Here is a 25,954-nt window from a genome sequence, read left to right as displayed (position 1 = left end):
ACATGCAGCAGCTGCCATCAAAGCAGGATGATGGGAGGCCGAAGGGATTTGGCTAATTGGTGCTCGGTTTTTGGTAAGGTTGGCACGCCCAAACGGTTCACCTTTATTAGCTCGCTGTATCGCTGCTCTGTGGGCATCTCCGATCAGCAGGCTGGCAGGGAAAGAGAGAAAGAGAGAGAAGTAGAGCGAGAGCGAGCGAGAGAGCTCTCCCAGCAGGGCTCTTAATCGACTATGCCCCTAAGCCCCTTTCCTCCCATAATGCAAATGCAATTTGATTTCCCCTCAATAGCGCATTTGAAAACAATATTTGCCTTTTTTTTCCCCCCACTCTTCTCGGAAACACCTCGGAGCGTTTACACTCAAGCGCTCCCTTTGTGTCGTTTCTGTATTTCTTAGCATGTGTTTCAGCGTTTGCTCGCTAAATAACGTGCCAGGATAATTAAACAGCGTAAATGTCTTGTACGCTACAGCAGATCTTACTGGGTCGTGCCACTGCATGGCGATTATTCATAGGGGCGCCCTGCGTTCTTCGCTTTCAGTGTTTCTCATTCAGGCTTTTCCTCCATTCATTTCCTCCTCAAAATGGGTGCAAACCAAATGGTGTCTTTGTGTTTATTCAACTTTTCATCCTACTCAGTGGTGTAATTATACAGAAAATGGACTTGACCTTCGTGACCTCAAGCTGTTACAGAATAGCTCAGTGGTGTTAATACTGCTGTGCTAAGGAACAGTATAAGAAACAAAATTCATTTTGCAGTGTTCTTGTCAGAAATTTGCCTTACACAATGTCCCGCCTCAGAGCTACAAACCAGAGGTGACAGTGGCAAGAAAACAACCTCAGAGACAGAATAGCTATCATCCTTGAGGACTAAGGACCTGGAATTGTCATTGAAGGAAAATTTCATCAAACATAATATTACCTTTGCAGGGTTCGCTCATTGCACCGGCCTTGTGCCAAGTTCTTCCTTGTTGGTGTGTGTTTAAACATGAATCATAATGAATGAGGTATGATGGGATGAGGGCCCGGCAGGTCACCAAAGTTGAACATTATGCAGTGAGCAGGACACATCTACATCAAGATATAAAACAGGGGATACATGGGTAATGGTGTATGTAGACAGAATCTTGTACACTGTATAAAATAGTTCCTTGTAGGAGTGGAAGATTTTCCAGTGTGACAGTGACTATTGGAATGATGCCATACCATAGATCGAGTGATTAGCCCAAATACAGCAAACCACAAACAGCCCTGCCACCAAGACACACTAAACATGAGCTTGACCAGCTTAGATCACTCAGGCCAGTACCGGCAACTGGGCCGTTGAGTGCTGCTTGCAGCATGCTCCTACAGTGGTGCTTGAAAGTTTGTGAAAACTTCAGAATTTTCTATATTTCTGCATAAATTTGACCTAAAACTTCATCAGATTTTCACACAAGTCCTAAAAGTAGATAAAGAGAACCAAATTAAACTAAATATTAGATTTGGTCATTTATTTATTGAGGAAAATGATCCAATATTACAGATCTGTGAGTGGCAAAAGTATGTGAACCTTTAGGATTAGCAGATAATTTGAAGGTGAAATTAGAGTCAAGTGTTTTCAATCAATGGGATGGCAATCAGGTGTGAGTGACCGCCCTGTATTATTTAAAGAACAGGGATCTATCACAGTCTGATCTTTACAACACATGTTTGTGGAAGTGCATCATGGCACAAACCTCAGAAGGACCTCAGAAGAAGAGTTTTTGCTGCTCATCAGGCTGAAAAACGTTACAAAACCATCTCTAAAGAGTTTAGACTCCACCAATCCATAGTCAATTCAAGACCACTGTTACGTTCCCCAGGAGTGGTCGACCAACAAAGACTACACCAAGAGCAAGGCGTGTAATTGGCCCCTGAGTTTACAAAGGAACCTTTTAGACCAAAATAGATCTTTTTGGTTTAAATGAGAAGTGTTATCTTTGGAGAAGGAAAACACTGCATTCCAGCATTAAAACCTTATCCCATCTGTGAAACACGGTGGTAGTAGTATCATGGTTTGGGCCTGTTTTGCTGAATGTGGCCTTACCATCATTGATGGAACATGAACTCTGAATTATACCAGCAAATTCTGACGGAAAATGTAAGGACATCTGTTTGTGAGCTGGAACTCAAGAGAACGTGGGTCATGCAGCAAGACAATGACCCTAAGCACACAAGTCGTTCTACCGAAGAATGGTTAATGAAGTATAAAGCTAATGTTTTAGAATGACCAAGTCAAAGCCCTGACCTTAATCCTATAGAAATGTGGAAGGACCTGAAGCAGCAGTTTATGGGAGGAAACCCACCAACATAACAGAGTTGAAGCTGTTTTGTACGGAGGAATGGGTTAAAATTCCACCAAGCTGATGTGCAGCACTTTTAGTTGCAGTTATTGCTGCATCTCTTTATGTACTATTAGGACTTCGGTGAAAAACTCTTGAAGTTTTAGGTAAAATTTACGCAGAAATATAGAAAATTCTACATAACTTTAAACCAGAGTAGCCCTTTACACCAGCAACGCTGCAGGCAACGCAGCACCTCAGTAGCAGGCGTGTGCATGAAGTTTATTGCCAGTAGAAAGAACTGGTTTAAAGGCAAAAGTGTCACAGAGGTGTCTGCCTTTGTTTCTTATTTCTCCTTTATTGTGCTTTATTGGGCAAAGCAGATATGATTTTAACTGTTGAGCAAGACGAGGAAGGACGAATCAGCTTGTAAACCCATCCAACGGGCACAGTGAACTTAAATTTGCTGTGTCCAACGAGTGCATGAACCCCATGACTACTGATGGACAGGAGACAGGCTGAAAAAGAAAGAAGTTTTGAATATTGTTGGCAGCATTTGCTGTGGTTTGTAGGTCTAACCATGACAACCATCCCTGCAATAAACGCCAGCACATAAACAATTTCTGTCCTTGGTTCTCTAACTGGAATCTGAAAGACGAAAAAAGGAATGTGCATCACTGCATTGTTTAAGAAGACACTGCTCTGTAAAGTGACATTTTCAGTGTTAACACTTTTCGTTTGAATTGTTTTATGTTGATGTCTTACCAAAGCTGCTTTTGTGTTTTTGTAAGATGTAAATTGAAAAGCACCGAACCACAGAGCAGCAGTCTTTAAAGTAAACCATGATGGAATGGAAAACATCTGTGATTGCTTTTCTGTGATGATAAGCATTTGTTGTTGCAGAACAAAAAGAGATTCCATTTTGCCAACGGAATTTTTGCGAGCAAGACGTTGAAGGAAATACAATGGAGTGTGGGAATGTTGTGCGTTTTCTTCTTCACTTTTGTTATTGAATAGTTGTGAAATAAAGCAATCACAAGTGTGTATTTCATAATTTAAAAGTTTCATTCTACTATGCTTTAACATACAGCTGAGCTGCACTTTCCCATTTGCTGAAGTCCTGGAAGTGTTAACATTTAATGCATCTTTTCATCTGATGACTTTGACTTTTATATTATTTTAGTGGCATGATTTGGCTAGCTTAGTTTAGTCTGTTTGGTTTCCTAAAAACCAGGTGAGAAACCATGCTAACATTTTACTTATTTCTTTATCTACGGTGCTTGCTCTGATATCAGATGTGGTTGCTATGTGGTTGCTAAGGCCATAGCAACCACCAATTGCCACCTTAAATTTCCTGCTACCTTAAATCCAATTCCACCTTAACTCCACTACCACCTTAAATCTCCTGCCACCTTAAATCCAGTGCCACCTTAAATACACTGCTACCTTAAAAGTGTTTGTGTTTGGTGTGTTATGTGTGGAGTGTGTGGTGTGTGTGTGTGTGGTGAGTGTATTTGTGTGGTGTGTTTGGTGTGTTATGTGTGGAGTGTGTGGTGTGTGTGTGTGGTGTGTTGAGTGTATTTGTGGAGTGTGTGGTGTATTGAGTGTGGGTGTTAGTATATTTGTATCATCGTGGCACAAGAAAGAACCAGAACTTTTGCACTCCATTCTTTCCTATGTGAAAAAAATCCACAAAATTCCATTGCTGCACAAAAACTGTGCATCCGATCAAAAAGCTGTATATAAGCCTGAATCACACATTCAGACCGGGTAGTCTGGAATGGTGTTGATATCTTGAAAACTGCAGGACGAGTTATGCGGCAAAATCCGGCAGAAAAACGAGTAAAAGAGAAGAATAATAATATAATAAGGTTGCTTTGCAATGTGCAACCATAATTATGTGTTTACAGAAATTTCTGAAAGTTATTTGCCTGAGATTTGATCACCACTTTCCAAATACGAGCACTCGAAATGTAGCATTCAGTAGAAATTCATTCTCAGTGTTCTACAGCTTCCTCAGTAATTTCAGAATCATCTCATCATTGTGGACACATGACATTTCTTAATTGTTTTACAGCTTCCTACTAATTAATTGAAATCGATAAAGTTGTAGAGCATGAGCACCATAATAGAATCACTTCATACATGAGCTGCAAAAAATGTTCTATATACAGTAATTCCATAATTTTGAACGTTGGTGTAAAATGAACACTGTAGGCGTTAATTCAAGGGATTTTGCTTTGCAGACAAACGTCTAACTAACTGTTGCTTTAATGGTTTGGCACTGATGCTGCATTGGTCCCTCACCTTTGACCACAGACGTGACCAGGTACGAGTTACAAAATGGAATGCTAGACCTTGTACAGGCCACGTACTCGTCTCAATTCGGGTCGGCCCCTAAGCGGAGTTGGGCTGATATGTTATTTGATAAGGTTACCCTCCAACCGCAGTGGAAGAACCCACCATGCCCACCCCACTGCTAGCCCCTGCTGCGCTCATGCCCTTTCCCCAAGGTTAATCTGTTTGTTAGGCCAGAGATGATGTTTTCTCAAGCCTGCTGCCAGCATCTCTGCCCCTCTCCGCAACATGTTCCTCAGCGCGTGAAGGACAAGCCCTGCCGCCGCCAATGGCTCCGATTCCGCTGGGAGAGGGGGTAAAAAAAAAAAAAAAACGTCTACTCCATCTTTGTCCTCCACCCTCGTGCAGAGCACAGATATGACTGATTTGGTTCTTGCAGGTTGGTTGAGCCTCTGGAAATGTGCTCATGTTGTTAAAGCATATCCTCAGGCTGCTCCCTCCCTGCCCAGCACATATATATGGAAGGTGATGACTGACTGGCTCGTTGATTGGTGTCCTCATTCAGGAGGCTCTGTTACTCTCAACACCTGAACAGAACGGCTCTCCAGAGCTCAGCCGCGCATCTGTCCCTGGATTTCTCGGCGGAAGCCTTGCTATTTTTTGTCACGGCTGGCTGGAATGTTGAAGGGAGTGCTTGAAGAGACATGGGAAGCTCACATGGGGCCACCAGGACCTCATTAACTCGTGGCTTCATTAAACATTATGTCAGTGGAGCAGCGCCCGGGCCTCCGGTGACCCGGAGGGGGGCCGACGGATTCCATTAACAAGAGAAACAGAGGCGCGGATGCCAAAACCAGGAACGCATGCAAATGCCGCGGTGGCGCCCGCGGGCCGCTGAGTGCACCAGCGCCATTTGTTATTATTATTTCTCTCAGAGCAGATGCCGCCATCCAGGACAAATTACACAGCTTTGTATGGGCTCTTTGCATATCATTGATTTAAGCAGCGGAACGGCGGGATTGGGAAGGGAAAATTTGCAATAAATGCAAGACTTCCTTGAGCAGCGGATACAGGCCTTTATCCCAGAAAAACACCCCCTTCCTTCTTTATCTGTATTACGAGGCAGGGTGAAAGGGAAGTGCCCTTATCATCACCTGAATACCAATTGTACTTTTTACGTGGGCTTGGAATAATTCATGGAGAGGCATAAAGAATGGATGGTGAAATAGTGCTTGGTATGAATGAGGAGGTGTGGAGAAAGGGCAGAGTCTCTTGTTAAATCCCCCGGTGTCAAGGATTTACGAAACTGGGTCTCGGCCGCTCAAGGAACGTCTGAGTTTACTAACAAAAAGCGTGATAAATGTACCTTTTGTCCGGGATATTATAGTGTCGTTATTGCTGGCTGGTCGCTGCTAAAAACCCACTCACGGGCCTAAAATTGAAACTACCTACAATTCAAGGTAAGAAGGTAATGACAGACCAACTGAGCCCTTGAATTCTTGTCTGCTATTTGGGTACATTTATTTTCCTCCCTTACAAGATGTTCTGCCTGTGATGTGTGCTGCCATAGTATTGTTTGAGAAACTGGAACAGCTGTAGCTACCTCACTTGTGGCTCTTATTCTAATAAAGGCAGTTGTCTCAGAGAGACAGGTACCTTGTTGTGCACAGGGGTTATCTAAGGTGAGGTTTTTGATTTGCAACATAGAGAAAGCTTCTTATACCATCATCATGACGTAAAACAGCTTTATTGAGCATCACATTTTGTCCCCATATCATGCAACTTTAATGGGCATTTGCAAATGTAATACCTGTATTTCATCTGTGCCATTTTATTGGAGTTCTACTAATTTTTCTCTCTCAGTTCCAGTTGCTAGTCAGGTCTCCCCTTATCACACAGTACTACCAAGCAAGGTGGCTGAATGTGAGCTGCCACTATAGTAACATTATTGGACAGCTCAACACGCTTGAAGGAGAACACTAACTGCCAATTCCATTAAACTAGATAACAGACACCCTCACTAACTACCATCGAGTGTAATTAGCTAGCTAGATTAGCACTACCTCTGCTCATGGGCCCTCTGGGTCTAGCTTAAATGAATTTGTAGTTAACATCATATAATAATTGTTAAAAATATTCTTATTTAAATTTGAAGCTGGCCACTCTCTGACCTGTGGCTCTTTTCCCCACAGCCCCTGAAGATGCACTGTGGAAGCTGTGCGCTGGTCACCAGCTCCGGTCACCTGACGGGCGGAGGGCGGGGCCAGGAGATCGACCAGGCAGAGTGCGTCATCCGCATGAACGACGCGCCCACCGGCCGTGGCTTCGCACAGGACGTGGGCCGCCGCACCAGCCTGAGGGTCATCGCGCACTCCAGCATGCAGCGGGTCCTTCGCAGCCGCCACGAGCTGCTGAACTCCAGCCAGGACACCGTCTTCATTTTCTGGGGCCCCAGCAGCTACATGAGGCGAGACGGCAAGGGATTAGTCTACAACAACCTGCGCCTCATGAACCAGGTGCTGCCCAAGCTCAAGGTCTACATCATCTCCTGGCAGAAGATGCTGCAGTTCGATGACCTCTTCAAGAGAGAGACGGGCAAAGACAGGTGGGGTGTGATTAAAATTCTTCTGACGAGCTGAGATGGTGGGTGGTCTTTTGCACGGCTAAACTGGGGCTGGATTCAAAAAAGAAAAAAACGAAAACACTGTGTAGTTCAAAAGAATGTTCCTATAATCAATTCTTGAAAAAAAACAAGTTCTCATGTATTCTCTTAGGTCTTAATTATTTTTTTATGCAAGCTCTGAGGTTGTTTATTATGTAACACGGCAATATTCATTTTACATCCTGTTATACTATTTAATCTCAGTTCAATCTCAGTTCCCTCTGAGCAAATGAATTCAGCAGATTTGTAAAGACAGTGGTTAATTTAGTCAATTTTATGTAGATTAATCATCTGCTCATATCATACCAGAGACGATAGTAGTGCAGAGCAATCACAGCAACTCAGCTTTCACATGCCCATGACTTTTCGGACATTTTATAGGCGTTAATTAGTGTGCGGTCACCACTGCGGCCCTACGGCCATCAGTGCTTAACAGGGAATTCCGCTGATTTTTTCAAATGTCTGCATAATTTAGTCACTGAGATGCAAAGTCATTTAGAGTGGTTTAGTGTGAAATGGTTGATTGTAGAGACTCAGACTTCTTTACAGTGGTGGTGATAGGAACCAGGGGTCACTATGGCTACCACACAAATATAGCCATTTTGTTTATTATCCAAAACCACCAGTGAACCTACATTTATATATGCATGTACCCCTCCACCATGAATAGATGAAAAACAGTGTCTCAGACATCAGGCAATGTTTTTATAACCACTTAATGTAATACCTTTCTGTGAGGGAGCTTTTAGAGGTGGACGTCTGGTTCCTATCACCACCACTGTGAACAGTTCTGACTCTGTAAGTTTCTCTAGAACAGAGCGTTTCACACCAAACCACTCTGAATGATGACACAATCATGCAGTAATTTGTGGAATTCTGTTTTAAAATCCCTATTAAATTTCCAGCCTTCAGCAGCTTCCAAGTGGATGATGCCAGGCACATCGTAAGCCATGGTAGATAAATGGTCAACTCACAGTTTTGGAGCATTTACCTTGTGAACTCATTCAGTCTCAGACTGAGTGTGAGACTATTAAAGCTTTAATTAGCTTTAAAAAAATATGTAAGAGAAAAATCACTTGTTCTTAGAGAAAGGGCAAGAATAACCTTGAAGAATAACATTTAATGAGTGTTTATGAACACAAAGCACATTAAAGAAGATCTTATTTCTTTAGACAGTTTTTGGTAAATCTGGCCACTGGAACTACGGGGTGAGTGGGCATTCGACACACCACTTTTCAAAGTACTAGGACGACCACCCACCACTTCCATCGCAACTCTGCCTAAACTGATAACATACAATCGCAAACAGACAGATAGTCAAACTCATTCGCTTGCACATCTGCCAGGTTTGGTTCTTGTAAAACGTTGACTTTTTATGAGGCTGAAGTCGCTTCTCATTCGCCAGCTTCTCGTTCAAATTTTCTCGTTCCACCTTAAATGGTGCCTGAGGTGCCACCATTGTAACTGCTGCACCATTTAAGGTGGAACGAGAAAATTTGAACAAGAAGCTGGCGAATAAGAAGCGACTTCAGCCTCATGATTTGTTAGTGTTTGTCAGTTTCTCGTTGCAGATTAAATGTATCAGGAAACCAGCTGGAGTGATTATAAATGCAAATAAGTCCATTCGTCTCCGAATTATCGATGTTCATCTTAAATCTCTCTCTTTGCCGTTTCGTTTGCTACTAGCTAGGCAAGATTGTCTGTGTTGCTATGGTGACCAGCAGTCTGTTCTTATCTTCAGGGTTAAAGGGTGAATTAGCAGTTCTACGTTAACTCCAGAGTTTAAGACCATTTATTGTTAAACTGTGTTGAACGATCAGCAGAGCTTTATTTTACTGTAAAGGAGGATTATTTTATTATTACCTACAAATCTGATTCTGCTGTGGAGCCACAACAGGGCAGTAAAAGTATCGCAAGTCGCTCCGGAGCCACATGTTGCCGACCCCTGACATGATTGCTTGTTTTCCTGCAAAATTTCTGATCAATAAACAAACACCTGCATGTGCAATTTAGTCCATTTTAGCCGTTGTAGCGTGAAGCCAACCGAAGCAAATGAAAAACGCAGGTAATGAAAAAGGCTTGTTTTTGTCAGCCAGTCAGTAAGTTTTACCCCACCACTTTTGGAGTTGTGGCATCACCCCTGTCTGACCCTCAATATTCATATATTTTTGAGTTCTTTTTCTATATTCTTGCTTTTCTGATCTATGTAGTTGTCTCCACTTCCCGAGCCTCAGTTTCCACTTTTCACCAGCTCACCAAAACTGTAGCGGCGAAATCAGTGACCTGTTTTATTTGAAGAGAAAAGAGGAAAATGTGAGGAAGAGAAATACGTAGATTGGGGCCCTAGAGTGAAGTGTGCTGAGGTCATTCTCATTTCTGAGTTATGAGCACACAGAGTAGCTTCAGCCTATTTGAACTGAGGCGCTGGGGCTATCACAGGGGAAATCAATTTCTGAGGGATTTAAGATTCTCACATTAAGCTGAAGTCTCCAGCGAATCCAAAATAATGCCAAAGTTCTGCGGCTGTATTTTGATTTACTTATTTATTCATTATGTACTCACTCTATCATGCTGTTCACAGATGTACTGTATTGATTTTGGGTTAGGGTCAGGGTGCAGGCTTGATTACTCCTTTTGCTTTTAAAGTGTCCATTATATTGCCACCATGTAGTCAGAGATTACAGAGTGCGCATTTTCAGAACATATATTTAACAGAAAATTACACAGAAGCCTTAACAAATAAATATTACATATTTTTTCCAGTGTCCAGTGTGTCACTCTTTACCTTCATTCCAGCTTCCACTCTTTTCAGGAGACTTTCAGTTCCTCAAAGAATCTGCAGACACACCTCCAAAGTTCAGTCTTAGAAGCTGGTTGATCATTTTCTGAAGTAATCAAACACATTCAGTGATGTTGAGGTCTGGACTCTGGGGTGGTCAGTTCATCGTTCAGCTTCTTTGTTTGATGTGTCCGTCTCCTTTTCTCAGTGAGGTTCTTCTTGACAGCTACACATCCTTTCAGACCCACAGCGTTGAGTCGTGTTCTCACAGTGGAAGGATGGACAGAGACACCTGTGGATGTTTTCAGATCTGAAGCAGCTTGATTTTCTCCTCTCTCTCAAAGATGAAAGCTTTCAGTGCTGTTTATCTGATGGGGGCAGTTCTGGTGGTCTACCTGGTGACTTTCCTATAATTCAATTCACTGCTTTTTAAAGGAAAATCTTTCTTTTGGTTCAAATGTGAGCAATAAGACAAACATGAATAATCACAACTGAATATCCAGTGCATGCATTTCTTTATGAGAACGCTTTTTATTATTCTAGATAGATTTGTGTCATTTAACAGCACTATTGTTGCAGCAGCACATTTAGAAGTAGGTTTACTAACATCACAAACGGCCAAAAACCAAAACTGAAACCCAAAAAACTCACAGTCAATAAAAACTCTACATGAAATAAATTTTATAAATTGTCAATTTTTTTATCATTTCAAATTTGTGGCTACAGATGGCGTTAGCATGCTAGCTGAGACATTTTCTTTTCTTTGTTTGTATTCTGCCTAGGAAGCAGGGTGCCATGTTTTCAGGTAATAATAATAATAATAATAATAATTTTTATTTATATAGCACTTTTCATGCCGCTCAAAGTGCTTTATAGACAGGTGATAAAACATAGTTATACAAGAAATCATTATTATTTATTTAGAATCAGAAGAATTGAATGTTAAATGTTAAAAAGTTAAAGAGATGCGTAAAGCAGCGTTTCTAATCACTTACTTTTAAAATTATTTGTAAAATCCTAGATTTTAAGAGTTTTCTTTGGAACCAACTTTGACTCTGTAGTACTGATGCCATAGAAAAGCAGTAAAACAAATATCATTTGCGTTTATTACCAAGAGTAAACAAGAGCATGCTGGGTGGCTAGCTGTCCAGAGTAGTAGGACAATTATTCAGATAAAAACTCTTATCAGTCCCCCATTCACTGAGAAGCGTTGTATTCATTTTTAAGGTTCATGGCTATTCAGAGCAAAATCAGGGTTGCCAGATTGTGGTGGGATCAGCATTTTAATGCAGCTTGCTATGAAACAATTATTTAAAAGCATTTTTTAATTAACTTGTAGTATTTTAATTAAAATGATATTCTAAAGAGCAGGGGTTCCCAACCTTTCGCAACTTCATGACTCACAAAACTGACCACAAAAGCTTTTGCACCCTTACATAAGACGAAGCCTTATTTTCGCCATGCCCCTGCATTTTAGAGCAGAAAGTGAGACTGTATCATTGTCATGTAATGTAATTAAGGTATAGGGTCACTCAATCAAAAAAGATCTTAGTCTAAACTAGGGGTCGGCAATCCAGATGTTAAGATGCTTTAAGCTTTAGCTCAGCTGTAGTCACTTTTCTCGCATCTCTGTAGGAAACAAAAGTAGAAAAGTTTCTTGTAAAATGTCTCTCGACGTTCGACTTTTACGAGGCTGATGGCTCATTCGCCAGCTTCTTGTTTGAATTTTCCTGTTCCACCTTAAAATGTGCCTGAGGCACCAGAATGCAACTACTGCACCATTTAAGGTGGAACGGGAAAATCCACGAAAAACCGACTTCAGCTTCATGACTTTTTAGTGTTTGACAGTTTCTCGTTGCAGAATAAACGTATCAGGAAACCAGCTGGAGTGATTATAAATGCAAATAAGTCTATTCGTCTCCAAATTATCAATGTTCATCGTAAGTGTTTCCTTTGCTAGCTATGTGAGATGGTTGTCTGTGTTGCTATAGTGACCAGCAGCCTGAGCACCAACCTTCAGGGTTAAAGGGTGAATTAGCAGTTCTACATTAACTCCAGCGTTTAAGACCATTTAGTGTTAAACTGTGTTGAACGATCAGCAGAGCTTTATTTTACTGTAAAGGAGGATTATTTTATTTTTACCTACAAATCTAATTCTGCTGTGGAGCCGCAGCAGGGCAGTATAAGGGCCACATGTTGCTGACCCCTAGTCTAAACCTTACTTAAAAGGTTTTTTGGTGTCAAATTTGACGTTGAAGTACCAACTCTTGCAACATGTCTAGCTGGCACTGTTTGTGTGTGGAAATCAGTATGTAATTCTGAAATGCAACATCAACATGGCATATCAGCTAATCAGCCTAATTTAATGATGCGGAGCTTTCCCGCAAACTCAGTGGAGACTAATTACAAAAGCAAAACAAATATTGCCACTGATTAATTAGTCTGAGTGACAAACTGGATTAGTCTGGTTCTTGGTATCTCTGGCTCCCTATTATATTGTGTTAACAGTTACACCACACTGTATACGATGGAATGTAATCAGCGGCGCCTCTTCCTCTTTTATCTGCTATTTACTCAGAGTAACTCTCCGAAGTGAGCAAAATGAAAAGGGAAGAAGACGTGAGGATGAAGGAATGAAGATAGCTATGAGGAACATGCCGAAGCCTCTGTAAGATGTCAGCGTTAGATAGGCCAGCTGCTGCTGCAGTTTTTATCTTTGTTTCCTTGACACATTCAGAATTTCATCAGAGCCAACTCGCCCTGTCAGAAAGTTGTTCCCGAGAAACTTTGATGAGGCCTTTGCTTATTTAACAGCTCCAAGGCTGTCGTTGTCGTCTCTTCTGAACGCGAAAATTCTTTAATCAAGAGAGGGAAAAAAATGAATCTCGGCAAACGCGCATCTCGGTTTGTTTAAGTGCGATTCACGTCAGCGAGGTACACGCACAGAAAATTCCGCTATTAAAGACTTCTTTGTTTAAACTCCATTTCACACTTTTGAAGTGTTCTCTGGTTTGAAAAACCTTTTTATTTAGCTGCACATTGAAGAGGCACTCAAAGCCTATATGAAACAGACTGATTCCTTCTGGAGGGCGGATTCAGCCTTGGTTTGGATGGAAATCTCATTAATGCGCTGCATGTGAAAAAACATGCGAAGACCGTGTATTCTTGGAGAGTGTACAGGAAAGCTTGCGTTTCAGTATCTTTAAGGCATCAAGCAAGGAAATAGCATGATTTTTCCTTTATAATATACACTGCTGCGCTACACCACCCTTCATTTATTACAATTCTAGTCAAAACAGCACAGGTTGTTCATTTTTCAGGAGAAATCTCTGAGGAGGTTACATATCAGATAAGGAATTAATGGCCATAGCAAGATCTGTTCCCTTTTACAACTCCGTGGCTAACAAAACTGACCACAAGAGCTTTTGCACCCTTACACAAGATTTTACTGACCCAATCATTTTAAATGCAATCAAATAAAACAAATCAATGCCAATAGATCACTGCTGTCGAAAGAAAACCTTGTATCTCCGTTTTTGTTGTTTTTCAGTTTTTGAAAATACCTGTGTGTAAATTTCATGAAGAATGGACTAAAAGAAACGGCCCAAAATGACTTGTAAAAAAGTAAAGTATGTTTTTTCCTTCTCCTGTAAAGTTACTATTTTAGAGATACAAGGTTTTCTTCCGACGACAGTGATATCCTTTTTTGCGTAAGGAAGGAGAAAGTCAAAGGACAATAAGCAAAAAAGACACAGGTTTCCAAAACTGAAGTTCAAAAAATGATTGAAATCTACAGAGAAAATGAGACTCCTAACAACCACCTGGAAGTCCTGGTAGACACCAACACTGTCCCCATCAGATCAACAGCACTTAAAGCTTTTTTAAATCTTCGAAAGATGACAAAAGGCTGCTGTTGTTCTTGGAATAATGGACTGACCACCCCGAAATCTACTGAAAGCATGTCTCCTGAAAAGAATGGGAGCTGCAATGAAGGGAAAGAGTGGACAGACTAAATAGTGAAAAAAGTTAGTTATTACTTCTGTGTCATTTTCTGTTAAATATTTCATCACTGTCCAAAAATAACACGTATCTCCATTTCTTATGATTTTTATTTTTGCCGCCTCTCCTTTACATTGTGTGAAAATTTCAGGACGAACGGAGCAAGATAAATGTTCCACAATTACTTGGAATGAAATCTCTTTCCAGTCACTTAAATTTAAAATTAAGAAAAAGTTTTGCTTTCTCCTCTAAAGGAGATACATGTTTCATTGAACATTGATAAGTTTTTGCTTTTTTCCTGGTCCTGTTCATTTTAACCTGAAGTTAATTAAATGCTATTTTTGCACAATACATCAATTGATCAGGTAAGACTTGTTTGGTTGGGGTGGGCAATAAAACGATATTTATTTTTATTGTAGTAGTCACATTATGTCGCAATATGCTTTTCTTAGTGCAGAGTAGTATGTGAAAGGTTGGACAAAACAAAATTGTATTCATAGTTTTTGATAATATTGGCACTACTGGTTCTTTTTTTTATCGGTTTTAACTTATCAATCCATATTGTGCTTTGAGTAAATGTCTTGAAGTATCATATTGTGAGGTTTGATGTCCAAAGTTTTGTACTAGAGCTACGAGGCTAACGTAGCTAACAAATGATGGAATGTAGGAAGATTTTATTTAAGGTAATTTTGGACCAATTTTATTGGTCTGCTCTTCATGAAGTTTTTATACAAAGTGAAAGTCAGCAGGTGCTCAATGTCATTTATCTAGACTAAGCTAGGTATGGCTCTTGTCTCTTATGTTATACGATTTTGATGTAGGTAAAATGCAAAACAAAAACCCTAGAAAACAGTGATTTGCAAATGTTTTTTGACCTATGTTCCACTGAATTAATTGAAGATATTTAAAGTTTAACTAATTAACTTTATTGTTTTTTGTATATACACGCTTATTCTAAATTTGATGCCTGCAACATTTTCAACAGGAGATGGGTCTGGACTGCAGGCAGGTCAGTGTAGCACCTGCACTTGTCTTAGTCATCTTACTACAAAGCTATGCTGTTGTAAAACATGCAGAATGTGGCTTGGCTTTGTCTGAATTGGCTGAAACAAGGAAGGATGTCCCTGAAAAAGACGTCGTCTAGAAGGCAGCATTTGTTGCTCCAAAATATGCATGTATCCCTCAGCATTAATGCTGCCTTCAAGTTACCATCTGACACCATGGCAGATGTTGGCCTTTGAACTTTATGTTGGATAACAATCTGCATGGTGCTTTTCTTCTTTGGTCTGGAGAACATGACATCCATTACTTCCAGAAACAATTTGAGAGGTTGACTGTCAGACCACAGCACACATTTCCACTGTGCATCAATCCACATGTGCTTTAGCCCAGAGAAGTTGGCGGCGTTTCTGGATGTTATTGATATAAGGCTTCTGCTTTGTGAAGTTGAGTCTTAGCTTGAATTTGTAGATGCAGCGATGAATTGTGCTTACTAACAAGGTTTTTCAGAAGCATTCCCAAGCCCATGTGGTTTCATTCATTACAGAAACATGTCAATTTTAAATGCAGTGCTGTCTGAGGGATCGAAGGTCACAGGCATTTAACATTGGTTTTCATCTTTTCCCTTTACACAAAGAGATTTCTCTGGATTTCCTGAATCTTTTGATGATATTCTGCACCAGAGAGGGTGAAATACCTAAAATGCTTTCAGTCGCTCATGAATCATTTGTATTTCCATGCACTTTGAATCCCTTTGGCTTCTACTGTTCGCCTGTTTTCTGAGTCACTTTGGATAAAAATGTCTCCTAAAATGGAGATAACAATGTGTAGATAGATGTACAGATAGATGTATAGATAACGGTCAGAAACCATATAAGCAAGTATTTTTAAGATTACTTACCTCAAATGCATGTAGTTTGCACAGTGCTAATTGGTGGGATATAAGCTTCTATTACTTGCTAAGTACATTAGCCTCTTAGCCTCAAGCACAAACCACACATGTCTTGAGATTTTTTGCTATAATGCAACCCATCAGTGAACAAACGTTCCAGCTGCTGCCTCAATCAGAAGAACAAGCGGCTTGAACTGTGACAAATAGATATGATGAAAATTCTCTCCGAGGATTATTCCTGTTTGTTTTACCGTGTTTCATGCTTGTCGTGTTGAATTGGCAGTAATCGTGAATGTGCTTTGCAATTCCAACCAACAGCAGATTGGCTCGCTGCATATCGAGGCCCTAGTTTGGCTCAGCGTCGAGAAACGAGCACGAGAATCCAGGCTTGACTGAAAGCATTTGTGACGATTTTGACTGCAGCACTGAATTGTTGCAGGGCACTGGAAGGAATAAAGCCCTTGACAGTTGCATAGCGATGCCTTCGGGTTCGGTTGTGGCAGCAGGGGTGAGAGAATGAGCCCAGCACGCCAGACACCAAGCAGACACTTCATGGAACTTTATTTCTGTGTGTGTTTTTCCCGTCCTCATGCCCTCACACTGATTTGTTCCTGTGTGAACACACTGGTGAGGAATACAAACAGCATTTGCTCTGGAGGATCTGCTGTACGTTCTGCTGAACTAAAGAGAACGTGCAGCAGTCTGGTGGAAAATAATGGGAAACTGTGTGAGTTCTTTCTTCTGAGCCGCTAAACAGGTTCCCTTAGCGTTGCAAACGCTCATCATTTCCCAATGCCACAGTGTGAACCCTCATCAAGCATATTGCATGAGTTATTTCTTACATGTTGCACATTCAAACAAGTAGAGAAATTCTATAGAAAGTGCAGATTCTTACCTTTCAATCTCATACATGTTTTATTTTATATGGTATTATATATTATATATATATATTACATATTATATTTTATGTGGTTTTATATATTATATTTGTAAGGATAAGATATTTTATCTTGATTAATTTGAAAATTTACTGTTGTACTGTTGGCCTGGGTGATATTAAAAATAATTAGCATGATATTTTCTAGTTAAAAAATCATAATTCATCACTTCCTGAACCCCTTCCCCCAAACAAATACATGCAGGACCTACTTTCTATTCTATTTTTAGTGTATATGCTTTTTTTTAACATTAACTGTTTAAATGAAAATCTTTAATGAAACCCAGTATTAAAATATATGTATATATATTATTGAGTAGCCCAACAGCTTTTGAAAGCTACTTCACCCATTATTATAATAAACATTACTGCAAACACTTGCATTAACAAGCTTCTTCTGGTGTAGGTTCGTGGCCATTTACGTGCTAATAGCACTCCCTGCTTTAGGAACTTAAGACTGAAAGCAGTTTCCAAAGCCACATCCACATGCTTTACATGTTAAGCCTGTTTTCTGTCTTTACAGCGGTGCTTTCATAATTATATAATAAGCTCCCCAGACAAAAATAAGTAGCCCTGCGTGTTTAAGGTGGTGACTAATTTTTTCGCTTTGCTTCCAGGCAAGAATTGCATCTAGAAGTCAATGCAGGTCCCTCACAACCAATTTCTGAAAGGACTCTCCACAGGGAAGCGATTTTTATTCACAAGCCGTAAAACACATCGGCAGTCTCTGTCCATCAGTTTTGTCAATTCTGACGAGTATTTCCTACAGACTGGGATTTGTGCCGCTGCTGGTTGACCCGTATGACTGTATGCTTTGAAACCTGCAAATTCACCTACTTCCTTCACACTGTGGACTTTGGCCGCCCAAATGCAGTCACTCCTTTTTGCCAATCATTAACATTTGCTTTGCGACCCATTTTCCACACATCGAACGAGACATTCACTGCACTGTACCACCTTTTCTCAGTCTATGAATCCTGTCACACACCCCGCAGATGTTTATTAGCCCTAACATCCTCATGCAGCGCCATCTGCAGGAGCCTGAAGTTACTACCACCTTAAACACGCAAGGTGACAAATCTTTTTGCCTCGGGAGCTTATCATTATATATGAATAACTAACCACCGGCACACTTAAGCTGTACAGAAAATACGGCAAATGTTACTCACATGCAGCACAGACAGTGGGAAGTTTACATGATAACTCAATGTTTTAAATAAAAGTGAATAAAATGTGCACATTTTACTTAATATTATTTATTGCCTTTTTCTGATCCTGTTTGCTGGCCGGAGAAGAAAGACTTCTGTGGGTTTAAGTAACGGCTAAAACATTATCCTGCACTTTAATTCTCTGGACTGCTGAACTTGATCAGTGGTAATCATCATCTGTGATGACAGCGAGAGCCATTACTCTCCCCACAGAGTACAGCACACACACACACACACACACACACACACACAATCAGAAGCTGAAGCGAAGGCCCACGCCCAGACGCGAACACACACCCCATTTTCCAAAGTGCTGTAGTCGCGCTAAACTCTGTCAGGCATGATTATCCTCAAATAAAAGGCTTACAGGCTCAGCTTCTCTGATGCGCGTTGGTCGTGTGTTCAAGTGGGCTTTTCCATTCCTTCAAAGGACGCTGTGAGAATAGCTTCAGTGTCAAACCCGACTGATTTCCTCAAGCACGCCCAGAGGATAGAGCAGGGCAGGCTTTTAAATTCTATAGAAGACCAAGTCTGTAAAGCAGTTCTGGTCCTGGTGGGGGCCAGTGTACTGTCCAGCACATTGGGTAAATTCTCTGCTTAAACACACCTGATTCACCCAGTATGTGATCGTTGCAAGCAGAACCAAGCCACTTTAATTCCCCTGTTTTGGGATTGTCCTAAACTATTTAATTTCTGCCAATCAATATTTGATATGCTTTCTAACATTATTGATGAATCCTTAGAACCTTAAGCCTCCCTTGCCTTATTTGGTGTGGAATCACAAAATCTTATTTTAATTAGCAACAAATTATGTCTTATCTTTTGCCACATTGGTGGCTAGACAACAAATTACGGTTAGAAGGAAAGACAGCCATCCCCTGGTATTTGCACAATGGATTAGGGATATGTTGTATTTCATAAAGCTAGAGTAACACAGTTAAGGGGTCAGCTGATAAGTTCACGTCAATGTGACAGTCTTTTCTTAGTTATGTGGAAGCTTTAAACTCTGCTTATTTTATGGCAGAGTGAAGTTGTTGGTTTATATTGGTATGTCTTGGTTATTTCCCTCCTCCTGTATTCTCTGTATACTTTAGTGACTTAGATAATAGGATGTATTGTTTTAGTCTCCTGTTGACTTATCTATGATTACACTCTTTCATTTATAAGGGTGTCACGGTGGCATGGTGGGTAGCACTGTTGCCTCCCATCAAGAAGGGCCTGGGTTCAGTTCCGTTCTGTGTGGGTTTCCTCCCACAGTCCAAAGACATGCGGTCAGGTCAAATGGACATACTAAATTGCCCCTAGGTGAAAGTGTGAGTGTATATGTCTGTTTGTCTGCCTTGTGATAGACTGGTGACCTGTCCAGGGTGTTTCCTGCCTTCCGCCCAGTTAGCTGGGATAGGCGACCCAGAAGGATAAGCGGTTTAGAAAATGTCTGTGTGATTCAACTAACAGATAGTTACCAGCATGGACTACACATGGTATTTTGACTGGTGGGGTCAGGCATCCCACCCTGTTATGAAGGTGACACAGTGTGTTTACTCTGTGGAGAGTGACCTGGTTCTTACATTTAAATCAGTGCAGAATCAGGCCTTTAACTTTAAGTGTCTCTTTTGTCTTTGTCTGTTTTCCTCTGTTTTTACCCACTTGTACTCCTGAATTAAGTCAAAGCCAATTCCACCTGCTAGGCCTCCCCTTTATCACAGAATCAGGGCTTAATTTGAGGGGGGGTGATGAGGGGATGACATCCCTCTGGTCATAAAAAATGATAGAAACTACCCCCCTTCTAAAACAACCATCCCCCCTTTTTATCCCCTATGAATGACAATCCATATTTTCCTTCCTTTTCATTGGAGTGTTTGGTACAGCTTGTGAATACCTGTTGTCAGGGTTACCAGGTCCATGGTTTTCCCACAAAAGTGGGATAGTTTGAAAATGCAGTCCCGAACACACAGATGGTCAGCTTTTCATCAAACTTTGGGCTGAAGGTTTTTTGTTGGATCTGGCAACCTTGCCCATTGTAGAGCTGAAAGCTAAAAAATACAACAAGATCTGTGGACAAGTGTGATAACCAGCTTTAACCAGTGAGATATCTTTGAAGTTAATTAAACTGAAAATTGGAATTTAAAATCTGTGGGGATTATCATAACATTTATTTCACTAAAAGAAAAAAATAATATAAAAGATCTCCAGAATGAGAACTGCTGCAGTGTTGCAGTGATGCCTGATATGCTGAACGTTGTTGGTTATTGCTGTGGACAGTTTTGTTAGAGGGAATAAAATGCTGATTAAAGGACTAACATGTCAAGAGGCACCAGTAAATGATCTAGCATTGCGATCAGTGAGCGGCGCTGAGTAGCTCATGTCTTACAGTCTTATTGAAGATGAAAGATGGCTACGTTAGCGAGCTGAGCATCTTCCCAGAAACCACAAAATAGCTCGGAGTCCGAAACGGGATGAGGTTGAAACTTGTATCGTGTTTCCCCAAATACACATCTGAGAGGACTCCAAACACACGCCACCCCCTCGGTTGTCAGTTGAACCTTTCCATTTTTTTACCATTTGACCAATGCATGCGATGCTATCAAGCTGGGGGAGTGAAGGCCAGCACAAGCTTCCTCTGAGATACATGAAGTGCCACCACATCTGTTCAAACTGCCGCTAATTTTGAGGAGACTGCTTACTAGCAATTCTGTTCTGATGCCCATGTTGACTAGCCATCCTACACACCCAATAAAAGCGAGGACAATTATGCTGTCTTGAACTCCCAGTCATGGATGCCCTTACAAAACAAGTATACTTAAAGTTCATTTTAATAAGTAAACTTAAGTGAGTATATTTACCAAGTGTACTTTGTGTAGTAGGTATACAGATATAAATGTACTAGTAGTATACTTGTGTGTACTAAGTGTACTATTTCAATACTCCTTGGAAGTAAATTTGCCCACTTTTTAGGTTATTAAAGTATACTTTCAAGTATATTTTAGGTGTAAGAGTAGTAAACTTTGAGTACTACACTAAAAGTAAACTTATAGTATTGTTAGTGTACTAGTTATATATTTCCACTTTTTAGTTTATGAAAGTACACTTAAGTATACTCTTAGTAAACTACTAGTTTAATAGTTTTTACACTGCAAGTATACTTGTAAGTTTTCTTTAAATTAATTGATACTTATAGTTTACTACTTTTTTGCACTTTAAAGTAAACTGGTAGTATTTCTTTGTACTTTTTGTACATTAAGTAGACTTGAACTTACTAATATGAACACTACCAGTGGACTACACATACAAAATTCACTAGACATAAATCGGAATTTTCAAACATATATTGTATATGACGCCAAAATATAAGAACATAAGAACTCAAATCGACATTCCAGTTCAAAACAAAACACATTAAATGATAATGGAATTCGTGACGATGTGAAATCAGTCCCTGGCTGCCCACAAACAGGTTGTACATCTCTACAATTTACATAAAAGATCAGGTTGAGTTTCACATGTGTACTGTTTTCTCTGAGCTATTCCATCCCAAACTACAAGCCAAGTATACTTAAACTTTATGCAAGAATACTTAATTATACTTTTTTAAGTACATCTCAATCAAAAGATTAAGTATAAATATAAGGCCAAATATACTTAGGCTTTTCTGTATGCTTGTCAGTATAAGCCAAGTATACTCAAGTGTAATTTTATTTAGTATATTTTTGATAAGTATATAAAAAGTACATTTAAAGCATACTTACTTATTTTATAGTTTAAAAGAAGTATACTAATAGCACACCTGAATAGATTTCTTTTTTGTAAGGGTGGCCATGGCATCGCTGACAAGAGGGTCAACACTTTCTTGGTAGTGTCTCTATTTTCATGCAAGACTCAAAAATAAAGATTTCTCAGATTTCCGAATTGCTCTTGATTTGGACATTTGGTTCTAGGTAAAACAAAATAAATAAGAATGTTTAATGGATTTAGAGTTCATCATTATTCATTTGTTATTGACAACAAACGTTCTTTAAGGAACCATTTATTGAGAGGTATAAAGGTGCATCACCCCAAAGACCCAGTTTAGCATGTCAATTTTTAAAATTGTAGGATAATAAGTAAATGATTGGACTACATAGTTGAGTAAATGGTGAAAGGTTAGCCTGAGGGTCATCACCCATTCCGCACGGCTACCAGGTTTAGTAGCTGTGTTTAAGTTGGAAAATCACCAGATTGTGCTCTAGTCCAGTCTTCCAGGACTGGAATTCAACACCCCTGCTGTAAGTGCTCTTTCTGGCTCATTTTACGGTGGCTCAGCATGACTGGCCATTCAAATCGAATGGACTTATGAGTCCTGCCAACTCAGGCAGCTGCCTTCAGAAGCACCATTTGCTTTGTCCTTTCACTGTAGGCTATGGAAATAAAACAAGGACCTGAGAGTTAACCATGGTGTGGATCTGTGGAGCTGGAGGAGGCAACATGCTCTCACATTTGAAGCATCTTAAAGTTCACAGATTATGGGTTGAAGATTAGCCATTCAGTTATTCCAGCTCAGATTGTACGCTAAATTGTAGGCCTGGGGAATATGATGACATCACAATTGGCACAAAACCTTGTATCTCCAAAATGGTAACTTTACAGGAGAAGGAAAAAACCTACTTTACTTTCAATGTAAGTCAATGGAACCAGATTTTTTCCAAGCCATTTTGGGCTGTTTCTTTCAGTCCATTCATCATAAAATTTAAACCCAATGTAAAGGGCAACAGGCATTTTATGTCAACAACTGAAAAAAAACAAAAATTGGAGATACGAGGTTTTGTTCTGAGAGCAGCGATATAGTAACTGCATAATAACAAGTAGCTGATTGGCTGTCCATCATAACGTCATACTTTAATAGTATACTTTTCCCAACCGTTTACCTTTTTGCTATTAGTTAATTTTGTAAACATTGACTTAAAAAAAATAATCCAGCCAAGCTTAGATAGTCCTTTTTTTTAAGATAGTGAACCGCCCAATCTCCCAGTCAAATAAATATATAAGAACATCCATTGATATAGCTAGCGACTGGTCTCTTGAAATCCAATCACACCAAAGTTATGTTCACAATTTTGATGGTTGTACTGTTGAAGCTGACTCACCATAGCACAAAGCCTGTCTCCATGGCACTCTTACCCGAGAACAAGTTGCTCCCTTTTTCTGCATTTCTAAAGGACCCTGAGCTTTAGAGAGAAACTCCAATCAGCACACCACAGAGAGTTCTGGGGGTTTGATATATTGTAGGTCATCTACAACACAGCTAAAGGCAAGACCTTCTCATCTTCTCGCATGAGCCGGCCAACATCTTCCTACCTAATGATCTGCCCTTACAAAGCAGGCTTGGTAACCTTTGTCAAGCCGCCCTGAGGCCAGACTAGAGGCTAATTACCAGGTCTTAAATCCAAACTCCTGGAAAAGGACAGATAGGAAGAAGTGGTAACGTTGCACGAGCGTGCTCTATATTCCACCTCGGCACGTATGCACAGGAGATTATGGATGTGACAGCTGCCAGATGGGCAGCTCTCTGTTGGCAGAGGTAATTTACCAGCAATCACGCCACCTAATCAATCACGTCCCTCGCTGTTCTTCCCTAATGGTGTTTGTTTCTCTTCCGTTATTATGTTATTTGTCAGAAAATCATTAGGGCTTCCGTATCAGATGGCAGGACAGCGGAGTTGATGAGCAGTTGATGATAACACTCTGTTATAGAAACGATCTTGTCAGGTGGGCACCCTTCCTAAATGCTGCCGATAGTTGGGCTCGTGTGGTGCCGCCTTTCCGACTCGCCAGCCCCCAGGAATTATTTCATTATTCTTTTTCTAGATTTGCATAATGTGATGATAGCATCTTGATCAATCAGTGAATCCCCATCCTTTCTCTTTACCTCTCAGGAAGATATCCAACTCCTGGTTGAGTACGGGATGGTTCACAATGACCATAGCACTGGAGCTGTGCGACCGAATCAACGTTTACGGCATGGTGCCTCCAGATTTCTGCAAGTAAGTACTACAATAAATGTAATCTTTTCGCATAATGAGTATGAGAGTAAAATCTATTTTATTTGCTTGAAGCACTGTGCCATAGCATTTAACACCCACCCCGTGTCAACGGTGCCCTGCTGCACACCGACTCCAGTCTAACAATAACCAAGAGCAGAAAATGAGATGATTTATTACGCTTTCCCACTGAGGCATGACCTCTCCCAGGCCATTCTGAAGCCTTATTGTGTTACATGGAATCAATTTATTCCGCTTATTGCCACTTATTCTCTAGACACATTCAGGTTAATTGCCTTGCCCATGGATATTCAGCTCAAGATTAATTTGGGAATCTGGGAATCTACTTCCTCGTGTATGGCTAACTTTGCTGGAACATCTTTTCCTTAACTTACTCTGTCTTCTTCTTCTCCTTAGGGAAGCTCAACGCCCCTCCGTCCCGTATCACTACTACGAGCCCCTGGGGCCGGACGAATGTGCCATGTACATCTCCCACGAGCGCGGGCGGCGGGGCAGCCATCACCGCTTCATCACAGAGAAGCGCGTCTTTGCTAATTGGGCAAGGACATTCAACATCCATTTCTACCAGCCGGACTGGAGCCCGCCGCCTTTGCCCAAAAACACCACAGGGACCACAGTCTTGCCTCAGTCACGGAGAACGTGACTCCAAGTGGGACATGTTCAGAAGAGCACGAAATGCTTGACTAAACATGGCTGACTAAGCCCCATTGCCATGTGCACAGAGCTGCTCGATAGACTGAGAAAGGGCAGTGCTCTGAGAGGACTCGTGCTGTGCCTGACAGCTCCAAGAAGGACGCCTTTTCCTTTTGCACATCGCTGTTTCTTCGTATTTGAATGAATGGAATGATCAGAGAATCACATGCTCAAGAAGAAGCATGTGATTGTCCGGTCTCTGCTATGAATGCGTGGACATTTCCTATCCATGAGAGGTGATTACTGATACTTGACACTTTTTACATACATATACAGTGCATTTGACTGATGGTGTTCCACAGGGCACTGTCTTAGGGCCGCTATAATTTCAAATACAGATACCCAGCATGTGTAGAAGAGTTAGCAAATCCCAGGGTAAAATATGTCAACGTATTGGCCTTGAGGTGTGTATGGAGAAAATAAACCACCGTCACTGCCTGGAAGATATCTACAAAAGTGCACTAAATTGAGGCATGAATGTCATTTGAACACCATGTATAGGAGAAGAAAATTGAGTTCAGCCAAACTGGAAAGGTTTTAAAAGAGGTTATGAGAAGAAAATATTAATTCAATCTCATACAAATTGAATTTAAGCAGACATCTCATTTATTGAATTTAATTGATTTCTCTTTTTATGTTTATTTTTCTGAGCAGAGCTTGTTTTTGTCTCTGTTTTACTTTGCTGAATTCTCAGGATCTGTCATTTCTTTTGTAAAATGAATTGTACATAGTAGAAAATAACTCACACAAGGATGCATAGAAGTTATCAAATTGTATTTACAGTTTTAATGAAATGTTTTAGAGCCATATTTGTGTTGGCATCGAAACGTCATGGTTTGAACTTTCATTGTTATGAATTTGAAATGCCCAAATTAAAGACTGCAGTTGAATTTCATTTTGTAACAGAAACAATTTCATTGTTGGAAACTGAAACCCACAATACAGAGACGTTCTAATGTATGAAACAGAACTAGAATGTTAGCTTTAACTCAGTAGCATTTTGTCATTGAATGGCATTCACTTGCTAAAGTATAGCTTCTCTTAAAAATGAGAGCAATCTTTCTCGTAAGCCTAAAATGGGAAATGATATCTTGATAAGAATTTATGAAAGGCTGTGCTATTCAAACAGCAAAGTGTGGACAAGTTCTTAA

General features: G+C 40.4%; 1 protein-coding gene across 1 annotated transcript in view; it reads left to right on the top strand.

Moving 5' to 3' along the window:
• Positions 1 to 25,698, top strand: part of st6galnac5a (ST6 (alpha-N-acetyl-neuraminyl-2,3-beta-galactosyl-1,3)-N-acetylgalactosaminide alpha-2,6-sialyltransferase 5a) — a 57,468-nt gene extending 31,770 nt beyond the window's left edge. Inside the window, exons 3-5 of the mRNA XM_036596633.1 lie at positions 6,792 to 7,204; positions 23,985 to 24,092; positions 24,507 to 25,698. Of these exons, the coding sequence (XP_036452526.1) occupies positions 6,792 to 7,204; positions 23,985 to 24,092; positions 24,507 to 24,753 (768 nt within the window). The 3' untranslated portion in view covers positions 24,754 to 25,698. The remainder of the gene's footprint in view (positions 1 to 6,791; positions 7,205 to 23,984; positions 24,093 to 24,506) is intronic.
• Positions 25,699 to 25,954: the final 256 nt, after the last annotated feature.

The sequence above is a fragment of the Colossoma macropomum genome, unplaced genomic scaffold (assembly GCF_904425465.1).
Source record: "Colossoma macropomum unplaced genomic scaffold, Colossoma_macropomum, whole genome shotgun sequence".
In the NCBI taxonomy this organism is placed as follows: Eukaryota; Metazoa; Chordata; class Actinopteri; order Characiformes; family Serrasalmidae; genus Colossoma; species Colossoma macropomum.
This window is presented reverse-complemented; position numbering and strand designations above follow the sequence as displayed.